Source organism: Pseudomyrmex gracilis, unplaced genomic scaffold, assembly GCF_002006095.1.
Source record: "Pseudomyrmex gracilis isolate BER0280 unplaced genomic scaffold, ASM200609v1 scaffold_21, whole genome shotgun sequence".
Taxonomy (NCBI): domain Eukaryota; kingdom Metazoa; phylum Arthropoda; class Insecta; order Hymenoptera; family Formicidae; genus Pseudomyrmex; species Pseudomyrmex gracilis.
In genome coordinates, this window is record NW_018020605.1 from 996,981 (window position 1) to 1,013,390 (window position 16,410).

Genomic DNA, 16,410 nt, shown 5'->3' on the forward strand with positions numbered 1-16,410 from the left:
CGTCGTCCCGCCAGAGCGTTCCGTCCGAGCGTTCTCTCCGCATTTTCACCGAGATTTCGAGCTCCGACCATCGCGCCGACGCCGCTGATCAAATTCGCATCGGCCTTAATTTCATTTCGCGCTCACTACGCGAACAAATTGGAGCGTTCTTTCGCGCGGAACGCGCTCTCCCGAATTCGCGAAAGCTCTCTCGTTAATCAACATTCGTTTCGGCCAGGCAAATCTCACCAGAAGCGCGGTTCTTGTGCGACGAACAATTTTCCCGAGAACAATGCTGTTCTTTTATCCCTCCAAAGTAAACGAATATATTTTCTCTCCGGGGAAAAAAAATTACAATCCGCGGCTTCTTCTCTGATCTTAAAAAAATGCACTAATTTCCTCAATATATTTCTTAGCACGTTGATTAATTGTGTTATTTATTACTAGATAGAATAACAACTGCATAAATCCTTTGCTTTGTAAAAATATCTCTGTAACAGAAATAATGTGATAAAGAAGAATAATGAGAATTTAATTTGCGCGCTGTGTTGTATATATGTACACACCGGTAATCTTCACTGTAGTGAAGGGACGAGTCGGGTTCTATTTCACAGGACAAATAAGCGAAGTGTGTGTCGCCGGCAAGCTGCAGGATACTCGCCTACATACGAGACGCAGCAGCAGCCGGGACTTATTGGTATGCATGAGACAAGCGCAACGGGTCATAGCGCCCCTTTAATGCACCCCTAGCCCTTTGCCCCTGCCTGTTCTCGGTCCATCCTGCACAGAGACTGTATAGAACGCTGCTCTCTCTCTCTCTCTTTCTCTCTCTCTCTCTCTTTCTCTCATTCACTCTCACTCTTCCCCGCGACACGAAAGCCCCGTGTACTTTGTCACCTCGCCGGTAACTTCGCCAGCTACTTGCCCGGGGATCGCTATTATCACCCTTAACCGCGACACCGTGCGGAAGATGGAGCGTGTATAGGAGCATCTCCGCGCAATCACGGTCGCTGGCTGGTACCGCGCGCAAAGACGACACCGTGAATTGGAATTCAGATTGAAACCGTAAGGGAGAGTTTTAGTCGGGGAAGCGATTGTTGCGCTATTACTGGCATTGAATATTAATCTCGCCGATAGAATAGCGAGACGTTTTCGAGAAATTTTCTCTCGAATGCGATAAAAGTAAAACTTTCGGTTCTATTGTTATTTGTCACTTGTCTTTCTTTCGTTCGTGATAGGCGGCAAATGCAACGGTGAAAAAGTAATGATGACATCAGTAGCGTGTACAGAAAATATGAAGCTTTGCGGGAGATAGAGAAAGAGAAAAGGAAAGAGAGAAAGAGAGAGAGAGAGAGAGAGAGAGAGAGAGAGAGAAATGTGGATATTTAAGTAGATCGCGCGCCACACTTTTGCTATTGATCGAGACTCGGCCGTAAAAATGTGACGCGGATAAAAAGCGGATATGATCGTAAAGAGGTCGGGTTTTGATGTACGACCCGGCATGAGCAACCCCGACTCGCTTATGTTGTATCTGGCGTGAGGTCGCGACTGGATGTCCGACGGCAAGAAGAGAGGCGACATTTCTGCACGACCCGACTCATCCCGACTGTGTTTTACGAGCATCTCTCTAACACTGACGAGAGATGCGTCTCTCATCTCCCGTGAGTAGATCGTAGATGATCTTGAGCGACGTCAAAATTGCAAGTGTGCTGCTTGCGCACGTCCTATTTTTTTACGGCTTGTTCTTGGAAAAGTGTTGTCTCGAATGGAAACTCAATTGAGGTTAATCGAAAATCCTTTTCTCATATTTTGAATAAAAAAAAAAAAATTTGCTTAAATAAAGATTACACTAGAGTGAAGAGATGAGATTTGCGAAGACATAAATTTGGACACTTGATTAATTTTCTCTAATACAATTTGAGAAAATAACGTAAGATATAAACAAAAATACCGTAACTCTATTGATTTGCTTTCGCGGATATTATAAATATTCGCAGAGATCATGATCTTACTCGCAAAGTTGGTCCGTCGCTTCTGATTCTACGGAAGAATGCAAATATTCTCAAGTATTTTCTCGAGTAAAGCTTGCCACTTTGTTCGAGAGCTTTGAATGTAAATTGCCGGTTTGCGCTATTTATACATTGACCGAGAATGAAATAGTCGTTGAAGAAGTAAACAACATGTAGCGAATGCAATTCAAAAGTAGAACGTGTGTTGAAGTTGTTGAACACTTTAATTGTTGAACACTTCATCAGAAAGCACGTAATAAACCGTGAAAGACAGAGTGCAGATACTTGTCAATAGAAATTATACTTTATCCATACATTTTCAAAAAAAAAAAAGAAAAACTGTATTAAGTGAAAAATTTGTGGCAAAATATATCCAATTCCTTTCTTTTTCTCTCAGTTTTGCTTAAAAATAAAATATTTTTACAATAAAATTGAAAACAACAATTTTTTAATTTAATTTTGAAATATTCGAGACATCTGTTCGAGATCGAAGTATCATTGCAAGATAAAACATATTAATTTGTGGCAATATATCCAATTTCTCTCTCTCTCTTTGTTTTATTTAAAAAATATCATTTTCACAATAACATTTAAAAAATTAATTTTTTTCAATTTAATTTTTACGAAATCTCTGTGATATCGTTGCAAAATTAAACACTTTTCTCTCGCTAATATTTTGCTCGTTACAGCTATATATATATATATATATATATATATATATATATATATAAGTATATATATATATAATCTACACTTGTATGCTCACACTATTCCGTAGCGCGCGCATCTTCCTTATAACTATTACAACATCGAGCCCTTTTAAGTATCTGAGAGAGAAAAAGAGCAAGGAAGAGAAAGAGAGCACATGTAACCGGAAATAGCTGTGTGAGAGTCTCTGTAGTACTGTCGCGTCGCACGAGAGACGCGCGAGAAACTTCGTTAACGAATCCCACAAATGCCTAAGACGATACATCAGCATAATTGGCTTGCTGACGCGCACGACACCGGATTCGTCTTCGAAGATTCTACGGATGTAGACGAAGCAAGTCGAATATACAGATACCGCATATCCTACACGCGCCGTTACATGCTCCGTTACACGCCAATTTAAATTTCTACTATATTGACGAGTGTAATATTATATTGCCCCCCTAGATTAATTACATGTATACAGTGACACAAAAAAATTGCTGCAAACATATTTTGTCATTAAATATAATTGAGTACAATATACAGTAATATTACAGATTATCACGTTTTATCATTGTTGTAATGCATCTGCAAAAAATAATATTCAACGTGTATGTGAAGACAAAAAATCCAAAGAATCCCGCTTGATTTTCAGACTGTTACCGTAGGATATAGCGCAATCGACTTTCGATATAACTCGATAGCAATTTTTATATGAGACATGATTCAACAAGACGCTTCTTTCCCGCCACGCGACATTCCGTCTCCCTTCCCTAAATATCCGTACCCAATACGGAAAAATCCAAATCCAAAAAGGCAGTTTTATTACGTCAAATACCGCGACGCATTCTCGGTACATTCTGTCACCGAAATCGCGCCCATTGCCCGCCATTGTCGTGCACATTTTCCAAAGGGCCACGGCGCTCCCGGACCGCCGTTCGCGCTATTGTATCTCCACGACAATGGACTGATGAGCCGGTATTGTCGAACTCATCGAACTCTGTTTGTAGCGCATCCGAAGGGATGGGTGACACGACGAGTGAAGGTGAAGAGGAGGTCGTTGCGTTTGTCTTCGTGAGAGACGCGTTGCATCCAACGCGAAGAGAATCGGTGGGTTTGATAGTGCAGGGATAGTCAGTCGGCTCGAGTAGTTTCGAGCGGCTGGTCAAACACTCGCTTTCGATATCCACCCGCCAGATCCGTAATCCCGAGGATTAACTCGAGACGTAACGCGCGCGCGCGTCGTATTTCCTTCATCACGAAGACTCTTGACTGCAAGTTGTACACCCGCCGTGAAGAGACAATGAACGCGAAAGCGAGCACGCAAGATATTGCACCCTCGCAATTTTCTTTGTGAAGCGAAGAAAAGTAAATAAAGCGGATGCACTCCGCAAGAAAGCAATTACGCCGGCGCGCAAAGACTTTAGACACGAGAGACGACGCACCATTATGAGTGCGCGTGACAAATATCCGAAGAAAAGCGAAAACCACGAAGTTATTGCAAACAAAAAAAAAGTGAAAACGGGAATACACGATATTTCGAGTTACATCGTCGAGTCACGTCGTTGCTTATTTCTTGATAAAATATTAAAGCGAACAAAATATTCACACATCTAAAATTGTAGATGTTTGTCTGAAATTTTGATCAACGTTCGCAAATTAAAAATTGATGCCGCTTCGAACTTCTTTCGATGAAGAGCAATATTTGAGTGTGCAATTTGCGAACGACTTGTATATTTCTTTCGAAACGAATCGAAGGTTCGACGCGAAACAAAATATCTTGTCGTGGATGAATTTCTTCTCACCGAGACTTTTCGCACGATTATTTACGCGGACAATGAAAAATTCTCTTTCTCCGCGCGTTATTATACGGGTTGTTGATTGACGCAATGCTTTACTTTAACGTGCAGCGCGACAGAATTTTACAGAGTAGAGAAAAATATTCAAGTTGCGCAAGAAACGCTAATTTATCATATTGCGTTATTAATTTAAAAGTGATGTAAGTCGAGACGAGGAAAGATGTGGTGAATAAATGACAAAAATGCTTAATGATATTGGCCGGCTTGTTGTTGTAAACTTAAGATTTGAAATTGAAAGACTTGTGCGAGTAGTAGAAATTGTAACCGCGCGCTCGGCTGAGAAATGACATACTTTTACTACTTACGCGCGCCGTACGTATATTTTCTCCGAATAAATATTGTAAGAAAATGTTCTCACATAACTCTTTTTTATCTTTAATATATTTCAAAGTCAGTATATTAATAACGTCATAAGCGCGTTACCGTGTACATTATATGTGTGTGTGTGTGTGTGTGTGTGCGCGCGCTCACGATATTGAATTTTTACAAAATAAAGAGCGAATTTCTATCATTTGCATCATTCTCTCGAGTATAGTTTTGCTTTTGTAATTGTGAAGATAACAATAAAATTATTACGGTGCTTCCGTAAAACTAAATTGATATTCAAGTACGTCTGTATCACTATGTAAAAGGGATTATGGAAAACGATACGATTGGAAATTTGAATCTCATAAAAAACAAGGGTGGACGCGATCGTGGAGGGCAAATCGCGAGGGTGGTCCGAAAGATCGAAATACTTTATACTCCTCATAAACAAAGCCTCCTTCCCGATTTCACGATTCTCTCAGGACGCGTCAGACGAGCTTTTTACACTCCCTCCGCGTCGTAAATCTTCGCTCTCGCATTAACGGCAATGCGAAAGCTGGTAAGAGCTTTCGCACGAGCGCGCACGCAGGTATCTCGAATTTGTTCTGGACATTTCCACTGTTTATATCATCTCGTGCCTTTCTCTGACCTGATAATTTTGCGAAAGAATTTGTTTCCTTTTATCATTGCAATTTACCTTTTTCTGTTTTGCTTCTCTATTATTATTCATTGCATTGCACTTTATCACAACGTAAAGATAAGACTTAACGCGCTGTTAATCATTTAAATAATTTTTGCTAATTGTTTAAATAAGTAACTATAATTAACGAAAACTCACATTTTAAATTTCGCATAATTTATATATTTGTATAATAATTAAATTCAAAGTGAAATTGAGTCACTACACCGAGATAATTGTGTTACTTACTCCCAACGTAACGCGGACTGGCGATTGCCGGGCAAGTCATTGAGCAATCTATATTTAGAGTCAACTTAACACGCGGGCCCTGCCCGCATGAATATTTCAACGATTAATTAACTTACCTTCAAGGGTGGCCTCGTCGGGTCTTTCCGCAGCTCCGCAAAGCGCGCCTCAAAACTGTCGTCCCAATATTCTCGACTCCGCATCCATGAGGGCTGCAATATAGAGCGAGCAACTCGTGAGAAATTCGTGTTACTCGTTTATGATAAACGTTGCGAAAGTAACGCGTGTATATTTGCACATCTTATTTACAAGTTTAATTTGACTCTTTTTTTTTGTTTTTTTTTTTAACATCTACAGTAAATCGCTCACAATTTATTTTTCGCAGACTTGATAGATGTTATTTTATCAATTTACGTTAAAATGTTAAATCTCACGACAACATTCTTGTTGAATTAAAACAACACTTGCCAGCCGACAAAATCCGACTCTCGTTTCTTCCGCGACCTCGCGTGCATCGTTTCTCCTTTTCGCCCCGTGCTAATAACGGCTTTATCGCGGTAATAGTTTTGACGCGATACCTCGTCGATAAGGTAAACGCACATAACAAACTCGCGATGACGTTGACTTAACACGAAAGCATTGCATCCAAGAGTTTTGCGCGCCTCGCGCGCGCGACAAGTGTTTTTTAGATAACACCCGATAACGCGCCACAATTGTGTTCGATAATTGAAAAAGAAATTGTTGTGAGATATATATCGTTGAAACGAAATATTCTACCGCGAGAGCAACGATTATAAATATCCAAATCAGTTTTCAAGAATAATCACACAACAATGATTATTATTGAAAAATCGACAAACAAGTCAACTTCTCACTACAAAACGCCAATGTCGATTGAACTTGCTCCAAAATTCAAAAAGCTTTTCGAATTTGCCTGTTGAACATACGTGTGTCGGTCACAGATCGATCGCGTATAAATTTCTATCGTTATATACACGTCGCAATCTGTCTTCTTAGGAAATACTCCCAACGCTACAATTTCGCATAAATATCTTGCACGGTACACATAAAGTATATTACACAAAATATTATTTTTTCTTTCTAGAAGCGTATCTGTGAAGGCGCAAGTAGACCACTAGAGAATAAACCGGACAAAAACATCGGTTGTTCCATCACTGAGAAATTGTGGAACACCCGATATATATGAACGGCAATAATACCATCTGAATACCTAGGACGCGAATAGGTTCGAGGATGGGAAGTAATGAAGTAGAGCGAAATTGGAATTCGCGAGGAATCCGATTCCACCGGTTCTAAACATCGATTACGCAAGTCCGAACGTGCGCCGCGCTACACACTATGGATACCACGAAATTCGAAGACTCCCGGGTTTCGGCGCACCTCGTAACCGCAGAAAATCCCGAGCGGCCGGCCAGTGGAAGCGATATAATTTCAATCGGCCATTAAATTTCGACGCCGCTACCTGCTTCATACCTGCCAATCAAGATAATGTTTTAACGGCCGAAACGTTATTCCGAACGCGACCGCAAAGCTCGAATGAGCGCAGTAGCGTAGATTTGGAGGTCCCCGATGTTGATAATTAATCACTCGACGGTGTATTCTCGATGGTGGTGGGTCGCGATAGGCAAAATACGAGTTTTATAAATCAAATTTGCGTTGTATATTGAATATCGCGAATTATAATACGAGCAATAAATATTACAGATAACAAATTAAGATTGATGAAACTTTTAAAACGCGGAAGGAAAAAAAGAATATCAGATATCGACTACGCGATGGGCGTAGTGCGAAATCAGTTTCTTAAAATTCGAGGATCTTTTTGCAAGTCGGTGTGAATTTTCACAGAAAATATTGTATAACGACGATGTGTAAACACACAATTATTCAATTAAAACAAAGTGAAAGCGACCGATCGTGAGAGATGTCTGTCTTAATTTCCACCAACCGAGCGAATTAATCACCATAAATCCGAGATCGACGGCGAAGATAAAGCCGAGTCAAAATTAAATCCCAAGTGAAGAGCTCGCCAACGAGCTCCAAAGGCGCTCTTCCTATCGAGATATATCCTCCCCCGGAAAAGTCTTTCTTCCACGAAGCTCTACGATTATCCGGCGATCGGTCGAGCTTTCTTGTAACGGAGCTTATCCTGCCGACGTTAATTAAACATCGAAAAGCTTCGCTTCCTAATCCATCGACTGAGGTAGTTTCTTTCACCCGGGATTATTTCGTGGAATGAGGGAGAGAAAGTATCTTCTCTCGATCGGATCTTTCTCTATACATCTCTTTTTTACCCCCTCTTACTTGTATCAAATCGGTTTAGAGATACTTTTTGGATTCATCAATCGAATACTCTCTGCTCTTAATTCCTCGTCAACTTTTAAAACAAATTAAAAATTGTTTTTAAAAATAGTATAGATCTCTTTTTGCGGCTTAAATATTAATTAATTGAGTTTTTAATATTTCACTTTTCATTTGTTTATCGCGCAAATAGACTATTTGGAAAATTTTACAAAATAATCAAGATTAAAAGTTTCATAGATATACTTCAATTTATAAAAGCATGCAAGTATATATATACGAGTTGATACAAGTTAATTAAGATAGTTTAGTCTTTACTGCCAATTTCGAGGAAACCGCAACGACATCCGTTGATTGCGAGAGGGAAAATGTTATCTCGCTCCAACTGCACTTTAACTATCCCCCGTCCTGCTTTCTTTCCGGTAAACAGGAGCGAATGAAGATGAAACGGTGTTACGTAGTGTATCCCGGAAGAAGAGAATATTTCCTCGGAGGATAGCGATCTTAGGAAGATGCTGCGGGGATGAGAACGAACGGACGGATCTTAAAGGGATATCGAAGAGTAACGCTATCTTATCGACACAAGTCCCGCAGGAGACCTCCAGGCAATTGCGTATACGGTTTTTACAGGAGCCACTTTATCCATTTTAGCGGAAACTCATTACTCGCTCGATTCGTGTAGGTGCTGATTGGCTTTTTGTTTTTCTTTCACATACAACTCAGTTTAAAACAACGACGTTTTTTCGAACTCATGATTATCAATAATGCTCGAAATTTTCACGCATAAACAATTTAATTAACTAATCCAAAATTCACTATTTTGTTTAATTTTCTAGTCGTATATGTATTTGTTTATTAAAATACAATAATAGTTTGTTTTAATTTTTTGATTATATTTATGTTATTTGTATGATTACGTATCCACAAACAGTAATAAATAAATATTTTTTCTGCAAAAACTAATAATTTTATGTAATGCACTGATTTTTAAAAACATCGGACTAAATATTATCTTTACAGTTTTTAAAAACATCGGACAAATATCCTTGCAATCAGAAAGGGATAATTCGGCGCCTCGCAGGATTAAATTTCATTAGTTTTCATTTGCGCTAGTGCTCGTTAATGTGCGCGCAAACGTGTACAGTGTGGTACCGAAGTTAATGACTGCACAGACGATGTATACGACGACGGGGCGGGATCGTTGTGAAATCGATCGAACTCGAATGCACGGAATACACCAAATACCGCCGCGTCGATTCGCACGTTTCATGCGAAATCTACTGCACTCCATAGGCCACGAATGCAGCAGCTTCGGAATAAGTTTGCGAACGCGGCGCGCAGTAGATTGACGTCCATAGATACTCGACGATCGATTCACGCGCGGGAGCTTCGCCGACAGTCTATTCAAAGTCAAAGCGATAGATGAGATCGGTGGCGGATTAACGATCATACGGCGCTCACCTCATTTGATTTCGGAATACACACGAGTATCCCGAGATATACACGCGGAAAACTTTGAGTTTTATCCGTTCAAATATCTCTATCTCAAAATACACGTAGATAATGATATTTATTTGAGAAACATATATGCGAAACATTAAAGAATAAATATTATTCTCGTATTTTGAGAAAAATTAAAAAAACAAATTTTCTTTTTTTGAGAACAATCAAAGAATAAATGTTATTCTCATATTTTAAATCATTAAAACATAAGGATTTTTGTATTTTCGGTCGGAAAGTCTAAAAAATAAATAGCATTTTTTTTTTTTAATGTACTCGCTGATTTGTGCGAGTCTTTTTCAAGACTCGCTTCTCTCCGTATCCTTGTGGCCTGAAGCACTCTCAATAATAGATAAATAGTAGTAGTTTCTGCTGCTCTTACGCGTATGTAAGAACTCTTTCGTGCAATTTGCGGAAGTACCTTCGCGTCATTTCACCAAAATGTTATTTTCGTTCGTAAAGCCGACCAGCAGGCGTTGCCTTGTACGGGAGAGAGCACAGCTTTAACTTGGATGTATTGCATTTTTGCAAGTAGATTACGGCAAGTGCCGCGCGGCTAAAAGACGACCGTGACGGTAAAAGCGTTTCTATCCTTAAAAACTGCACGAACTGTACTATACTTGCACGGCCTGAGGCGGCTCTCCTCTCCTTGCACTTTGACCACAAGGTATAATCGTCACGGTCGTCGAGCAGCGTCGATAATCTTATTTGCGGCATGAAAAAATATAGTCGAGCTTTACAAGCGACAAGATGCGCGGCAAAATTACGTATATTCCTGAACACATTGTGGAAAAAAGATTTAACAGAAGGTCTTCGCAGAGTTTTTCGCAGTCACGTTATTTTACTTGTTTTTTCGTTAAAAAAAAAATCGAACAATACGACTAAATAAAACTGGAACTTTTAAAAATAGACTCGTTTTTAAAAATGTAGAAAAGCAACGTTAACAAAAACCTGTTTCGCGAAAAACTAAAAAAGGCTCTTAAATACAACGAGTGTAAAAAAATCCGACTCAAGCCATTGATAACGAAAGAAAGATTTTCCCCGAGAGCAAGCGAAAAAAGACGTTAAAAGAGGTAATTATACATCGCCCCGGAGTGCGCTTCCCGCCGCGAAAAATAAATTCACGACAGAACAAGGTTCTCTTTCTCGAACAAGAATCCGTTCGACGGCAGTTTACAATCCCCCGGAGGAGCGACAATTCTACGAGAGAAATTCGATATCGAGCGCGACGGGGATGGGAGAGAAAGTAAAGGAAAGGGGAGGAACAGAGCCGCGGGCTGCCACGAGAAGGGGGAGAGGGTGACGCTCCCAGGTTTATTTTCCCCCTCGTCGTCGTCGTCGTCGTCGTCGTCGTCTAATAGCGCGTCAAAGGAGACACGTAAACGACGGCAATGACGGCGCCGGCGAAGTGAAGGCAAATGGGTGCATCCAGTGCACTAAGCGTTCCTTTGTTCCCGACACGTGATTGACGGAGAGTGGTTCACCGGTTTTCCCTTCCCCGGCTGAGGGCGGGGATGAGAGATTACCGTCGAACACATCGAGGACGATGCACTCGCGGCGCGTTCGCTGTGCAACGATATATCGAGAAGGGACACACGCATTCCCTGACCTCGTTGTCGCGTTTATCGTTACCAATTTGCGCGGGAATGGTTTCGCGTTTACGTCGCCCACGGACCACCGAGTTACGTAGATATCGCACACGAGAAATGCCGCGGGCGTGTTTAACGCGTGGTTGCTTCTCGATTGAGTCTTAATTAACTTTTTATACTTAGGGATAGATTTGTTTCGCTGCAAGTTTTCAATTACGCTCCAAATTGCGCTGTCGTTCCTACACGTATGACGGAAATCTTATGCTCTTTTTATCGCTTGTCAGTTCGGGTGGATTTTCAAAATTCATCGCTAATTTATAGTTGTAAAATAAGTTTTAAACATCAAAAAGATAAAAAGATAAAAACAAGTCTCAAATTTCTCGATTAAGTCGGTACCACAATAAATGTTAAGCAACAATCGACGATTCTCGTTCAGTCTGTATATATCTGCGCCACAATTGTCACGTAGCGAGCGGTATTTCACAGGGCGACGACGAAATAATCGCGCGCCGGAGAGCACGAACAAATTATTTTATACGAGAGACGCGAACAAAATTATTCTCCCGATATCGCCGCACCCGTCGCATTATCATGCGATCGCGTCGGCCGCGATCATACGGCCGAGGCGAAACGAAATTTACGACGAGCGTGTAATGCGCTTTCAACGATGCAGCAACGTGTTGCTGCCGCTGCAGTGCGCGGCTCTCCGGCCGGATGCATTTTGTTCGACGACTCCGCGCAAATTGTGTTTGCGGAAACGTCCGGCCGTGGCGGCGGCGCGTTCCGACGGCCGCCGTCGCATCGTGTTGCCGTAATTGCTTGCGTCACGACGCCTGAAAATTTACCGGAAGAATCGACCCATTGAACTACCGAGATTTTTTTTTTACGCGCGCGAGTAAAAAGCAAAATCGTCGACGCGTCGCGTTTACGTCCCGTTGATCCGACAAGATAATGAAACTCTCCGCAGAATATCTCGTAAAGACAAAAGAGGGGAACAAGTGACTGACATATACAATCGTTCGATATATCTCCGGTTAAAAAACATTTTTCCTTTTTTATACAACTTTTGGCACATCTGATATTGTATAAAAGTTAGATTTTAATAGATTTTTTTTTAAATGAAATATTATTACTGCAAAATACTTGATAAACATCGATTGCTCAGACAGACAGTAATTGAGAATTCAAAGAAAGAGAACAATAAGAAACAAAAAAGAGACAAGAAAAAGATACAAGAGAAACATGTTGGTCATTTGTTCGACGGTACAAAGAGCAGTTCTGAATTTAAAATAAAATTGTCTGTTCTACAAGAAGCACGCTAGAGGAAAAAGAACGCTCCGGATTATCCGAAATTAACTTAAAGAATTGTCATGAATGTTATTAACAATTCAATTCCGTATTACTGCGCCATTACTGGGAATTATAACGTTAATGCAAGCGGTAAAACCGCATTAAATCCCTTCTCGCAAGTGCGCGATATGCACAAAGCAACGTTAAAAATGCACTGAGATGCGCAACAACAATACATACATGCTGCCATAATCGTCGATCGACCGTCGTTGATTGATGATTGTAAATATATTAGTACGTCATAATGCTGAATATATGTGTCAGTGCGCGGCGATCGATTATCGCGTCACATTGCGTGAGAACGATAATGTTCCAAGCGGAGTTGGTTCAATTCGACACGCGCGTTATTCCGACGCGCTTTAGGCTGTTCGACAAATGACGCCTAAATTGCACGCGGTCTCTCACACCAAATGCGCATGCAATATTGCAACATAATGTCTTCCGAGTATCCTGATAGCGAAATAGAGTCATTTGCAAAACGAGTATTTTGACGACATGTGTTTCTTACTCACTGCTAAGTGACGAGTCTCAAGATAAAATTTCATAAAGATGAAATAAAAAAAAAAGAAAAATAAAATATACGACTCCTAAAATGTTTTTATTTATGATTGATAAATAAAATAAACCAGAGAAAGTTAAAAACATTGTACTTGTTAAAATCTAAATTTTGTGATTTTCAACTCGTAACTTTATACGTTTAACGTGTAAGATTGAACAAAGTTATAGACCTATAAAGATATCCGCATTTTTGACTTCCACCGCTTTTGTGGTCATTATCGTATTGGGACATTACTGAAATCGATCAATGGAGAGGAAACTCCCGATAGCCGATAACTGAAGACGGAATTTCGGTCGAGGGAATTTAGTGTATAATATATATATATATATATATATATATCTAGAGCGTAGCCGCAGCTATGTTTCATAACGTTTCTGCAGTCTGCACATATCTTCCTACCGATCTACCGATATGTAACTAGATTATCTTCGTTTGAGAGAAACATACATAGCATTTATGGAGGTAACCACGATTCTATATAAAGTTATCTAATTGTTTGGTGTAAATTTATATACGTATGAATCTTATCAGATTGCCAGTTTTATCTCGACGCTGATTGAACGTTTTTCAGATATGTTTCTCGATTCATGTCGTACATATCAAAAGGCAGTGTCTCGCGCCAAGTTCACGCGCAACGAAGTCGCTCTCGAACGGCACGAGGCACTCGTGTCTCTTATACGCGAAATTCATGTAATTGAGAAGTGAGGAGATTTTCATAGAGCAATGTCTCAAGAACGACTGAACCGAACACTTTCGTTTTAGTCTAAACCGCTTCAGAACAAAACATATAAAACCAAAGTAACGTGACTGCACTTTAGTAACGTGGCTTTAAAAGCGTGACTAAAGTAAAGTCACGTGACAGAGAAGAAAGAAAAAACACTACGTGACAGTCACGTGAGTATAAACATATATATTATATATATATATATATATAATATTCTCTTTTTTATTCTTTTACCTGTCACGTAAACTTACTTTAATCACGTTTTTAAAGACACATGACTAAATTACAGTCACGTTACTTTACTCACGTATTGTTTTTCTATCTCTTCCTGTCATGTGACTTTATTTTAGTCACATGTTTTTCCACTCCTCCCTCTCACTATTTTTTGAGTTTGATTTGCGTTATTTCTGACATCTCTCATATGTGTATTATATAGTGTGTGAGATGTATATACTAGCTGTCATCGCGGTGACAGGTTGTGTTCACTGACACAACACGTTAAAATTAAAATAAAAAAATATAAAAATAAAATAAAAATAATAATGACGTGCGCGTAGCGTGCGCCTGTGTTGTGCTAGTATAGAAGAAATACGTATACATAGAAAATAGGAAAAGAACACTTGGGATTTCGCCTGATGTTCGAGGAAATTAATTATTTATCTTAATAAATTTCAAAGAACAATTTAAAAGAAAAGTTTTTAAGAGAAAACAGCTGGAACAAAAAAGCAGAAATTTAATTCTTTACAATGTACCAGCTCTCTCTCTCTCTCTCTCTCTACTGCTAAAGTGTATTAAAATTGCGCTCAAGAAAAACCGTATTTTCTGGATATTGTTTCCCTTGAGAAAAAGTTCACCTCGTTGTTTGTGTATATTGTATAAGATTTGGTCTTGTAATATTCGTGACATGTGCAAAATGCTTTCATAGCTGTCTTTTTATAGCTGTTTACCTTGCTCTAATTCGAAATTCTTATGCAAGGTTAGGTGTTAGCTTACGTGGTCGTTAAAATCGATCGGTGTATTTAACGCTTAGAAGCCTTTCGTGAACACTTTCGCTTAATCTATCCCAGAAACCTCTGATGAGTCACACATGGCCTCTTTAGAAGGAGAATCCTTGAACTTAATATATATTCCACATCTATATATTACGTAAATCAATCGAAATAAAAATTAAAAAACTAATAAAGCCTGATGTAAACGTTAGTGCGGCAAAAAATAGTAGCATATTAATTTTCAACAATGTTGCTCCGGATATACAACGAAACAGGTATGCGAATATTGGACGATGTGCCGACGAAATATTGAAATATTCAGCATGCCGTTTTCAGAAAGAAAGAACTTGCAATCCCACTGAAATAATAGTTAAAAATTGTTCGTATAAAAAACCGTTTTGTGTTACTTTCAGGTTTCATTATTCGCAAAACATGAAACATTTGTGCGCGTGCGTTTGTATTTTTAGGAAATTATATCGCACATATATATTACAACAACATAATACACAATTTCACTTTATTAATCATTCAATATTACCACTATTGGATTTGCATTTATAATTCTAAATCAAATCGCTCGATGTACATGTGTATATAATATTAAAAATACAGAAGCTTTCTTTCGCTCGCAGATTTAACGAAGCCACCGGAGATTCGCTCTCTGTGAGATATCGTTTTATAATTCATAAAGGGCACGTAAACCTTGACACTTTATCGACACTTTGCGGAAAAACGAAGAAAAATTGCCGGATGGGAGACGGAAAAAAAGATCAGCAAAAACACTACTACACTGTGTACGATATATAATCCAATTTATTGACTAATACGAGATAAACAAACAATTAACGTTTTGTAATCGACTGAAATTCAGGTCAATTTTTTTTTTTTTTTTATAGTTTGCTCTTCAATTTCACAAAATTGCGACGGTTCTACGCAAGAGATCGATTTGTGCAAAAACAATTTTCTTTGTCCATTTAGGAAATGCAAAACGTTTATATCTGTTTACGATCAATTTAACACGAAAAAATCGAGAATATGCTGTTTCATGACGAGAATTAAATCTCGCATTGACGGTTATCGACTATGTATTCATAGGTGCCGGATTTCGTGCGATCAAGTGGAAAAAAGGGCGGAACGGGCCAGCGAAGATGTATTCTTGGAAAACCATGTGCGGTCGCGAACCGTAATAGTCTACATATCGGCAGCAAGTGGACGCACGCGTACCTCAACTGAAGCAGGAGAGACCGGGTTAAGGGTCGACCTGTTTCTCGTCCCGTGTGCATGTGCGGCGCATGCCGCATTATTCATTCAAGCAGTGAACCAGGGGAGGTACGACATCAAACTGAAACGGAAAAGAGAGCGGCAGGACCGGCACGTTTCGGTGTGTCGCCCGTGTATTTTGATGTCGCGCGTGTATTTTCGCGGATATACATTGTTCAACGAAGAGAAAAAAAGAGAAAAAAGGAAATGCATATATGCTGTTTTCTTTCGTATTGTTTTTCCCGGCGTTATATTGCTATACACAGTTTGTCCGGAAAGTTCCCGGACTGATTTTTTCTAGCGCGGGTAAGCGGCGCTATCGAGCGGTCAACGCTGGAACTACTTAGTATAG

General features: G+C 39.6%; 1 protein-coding gene across 4 annotated transcripts in view; it reads right to left on the reverse strand.

The window, feature by feature from the left end:
• LOC109851841 (alpha-mannosidase 2) overlaps positions 1 to 16,410 on the reverse strand; it is a 115,717-nt gene that overhangs the window by 23,576 nt on the left and 75,731 nt on the right. For all 4 annotated transcript variants that reach the window (XM_020422320.1, XM_020422321.1, XM_020422325.1 and 1 more), the window contains one exon: positions 5,888 to 5,980. In XM_020422320.1, the coding sequence (XP_020277909.1) occupies positions 5,888 to 5,980 (93 nt within the window). The remainder of the gene's footprint in view (positions 1 to 5,887; positions 5,981 to 16,410) is intronic.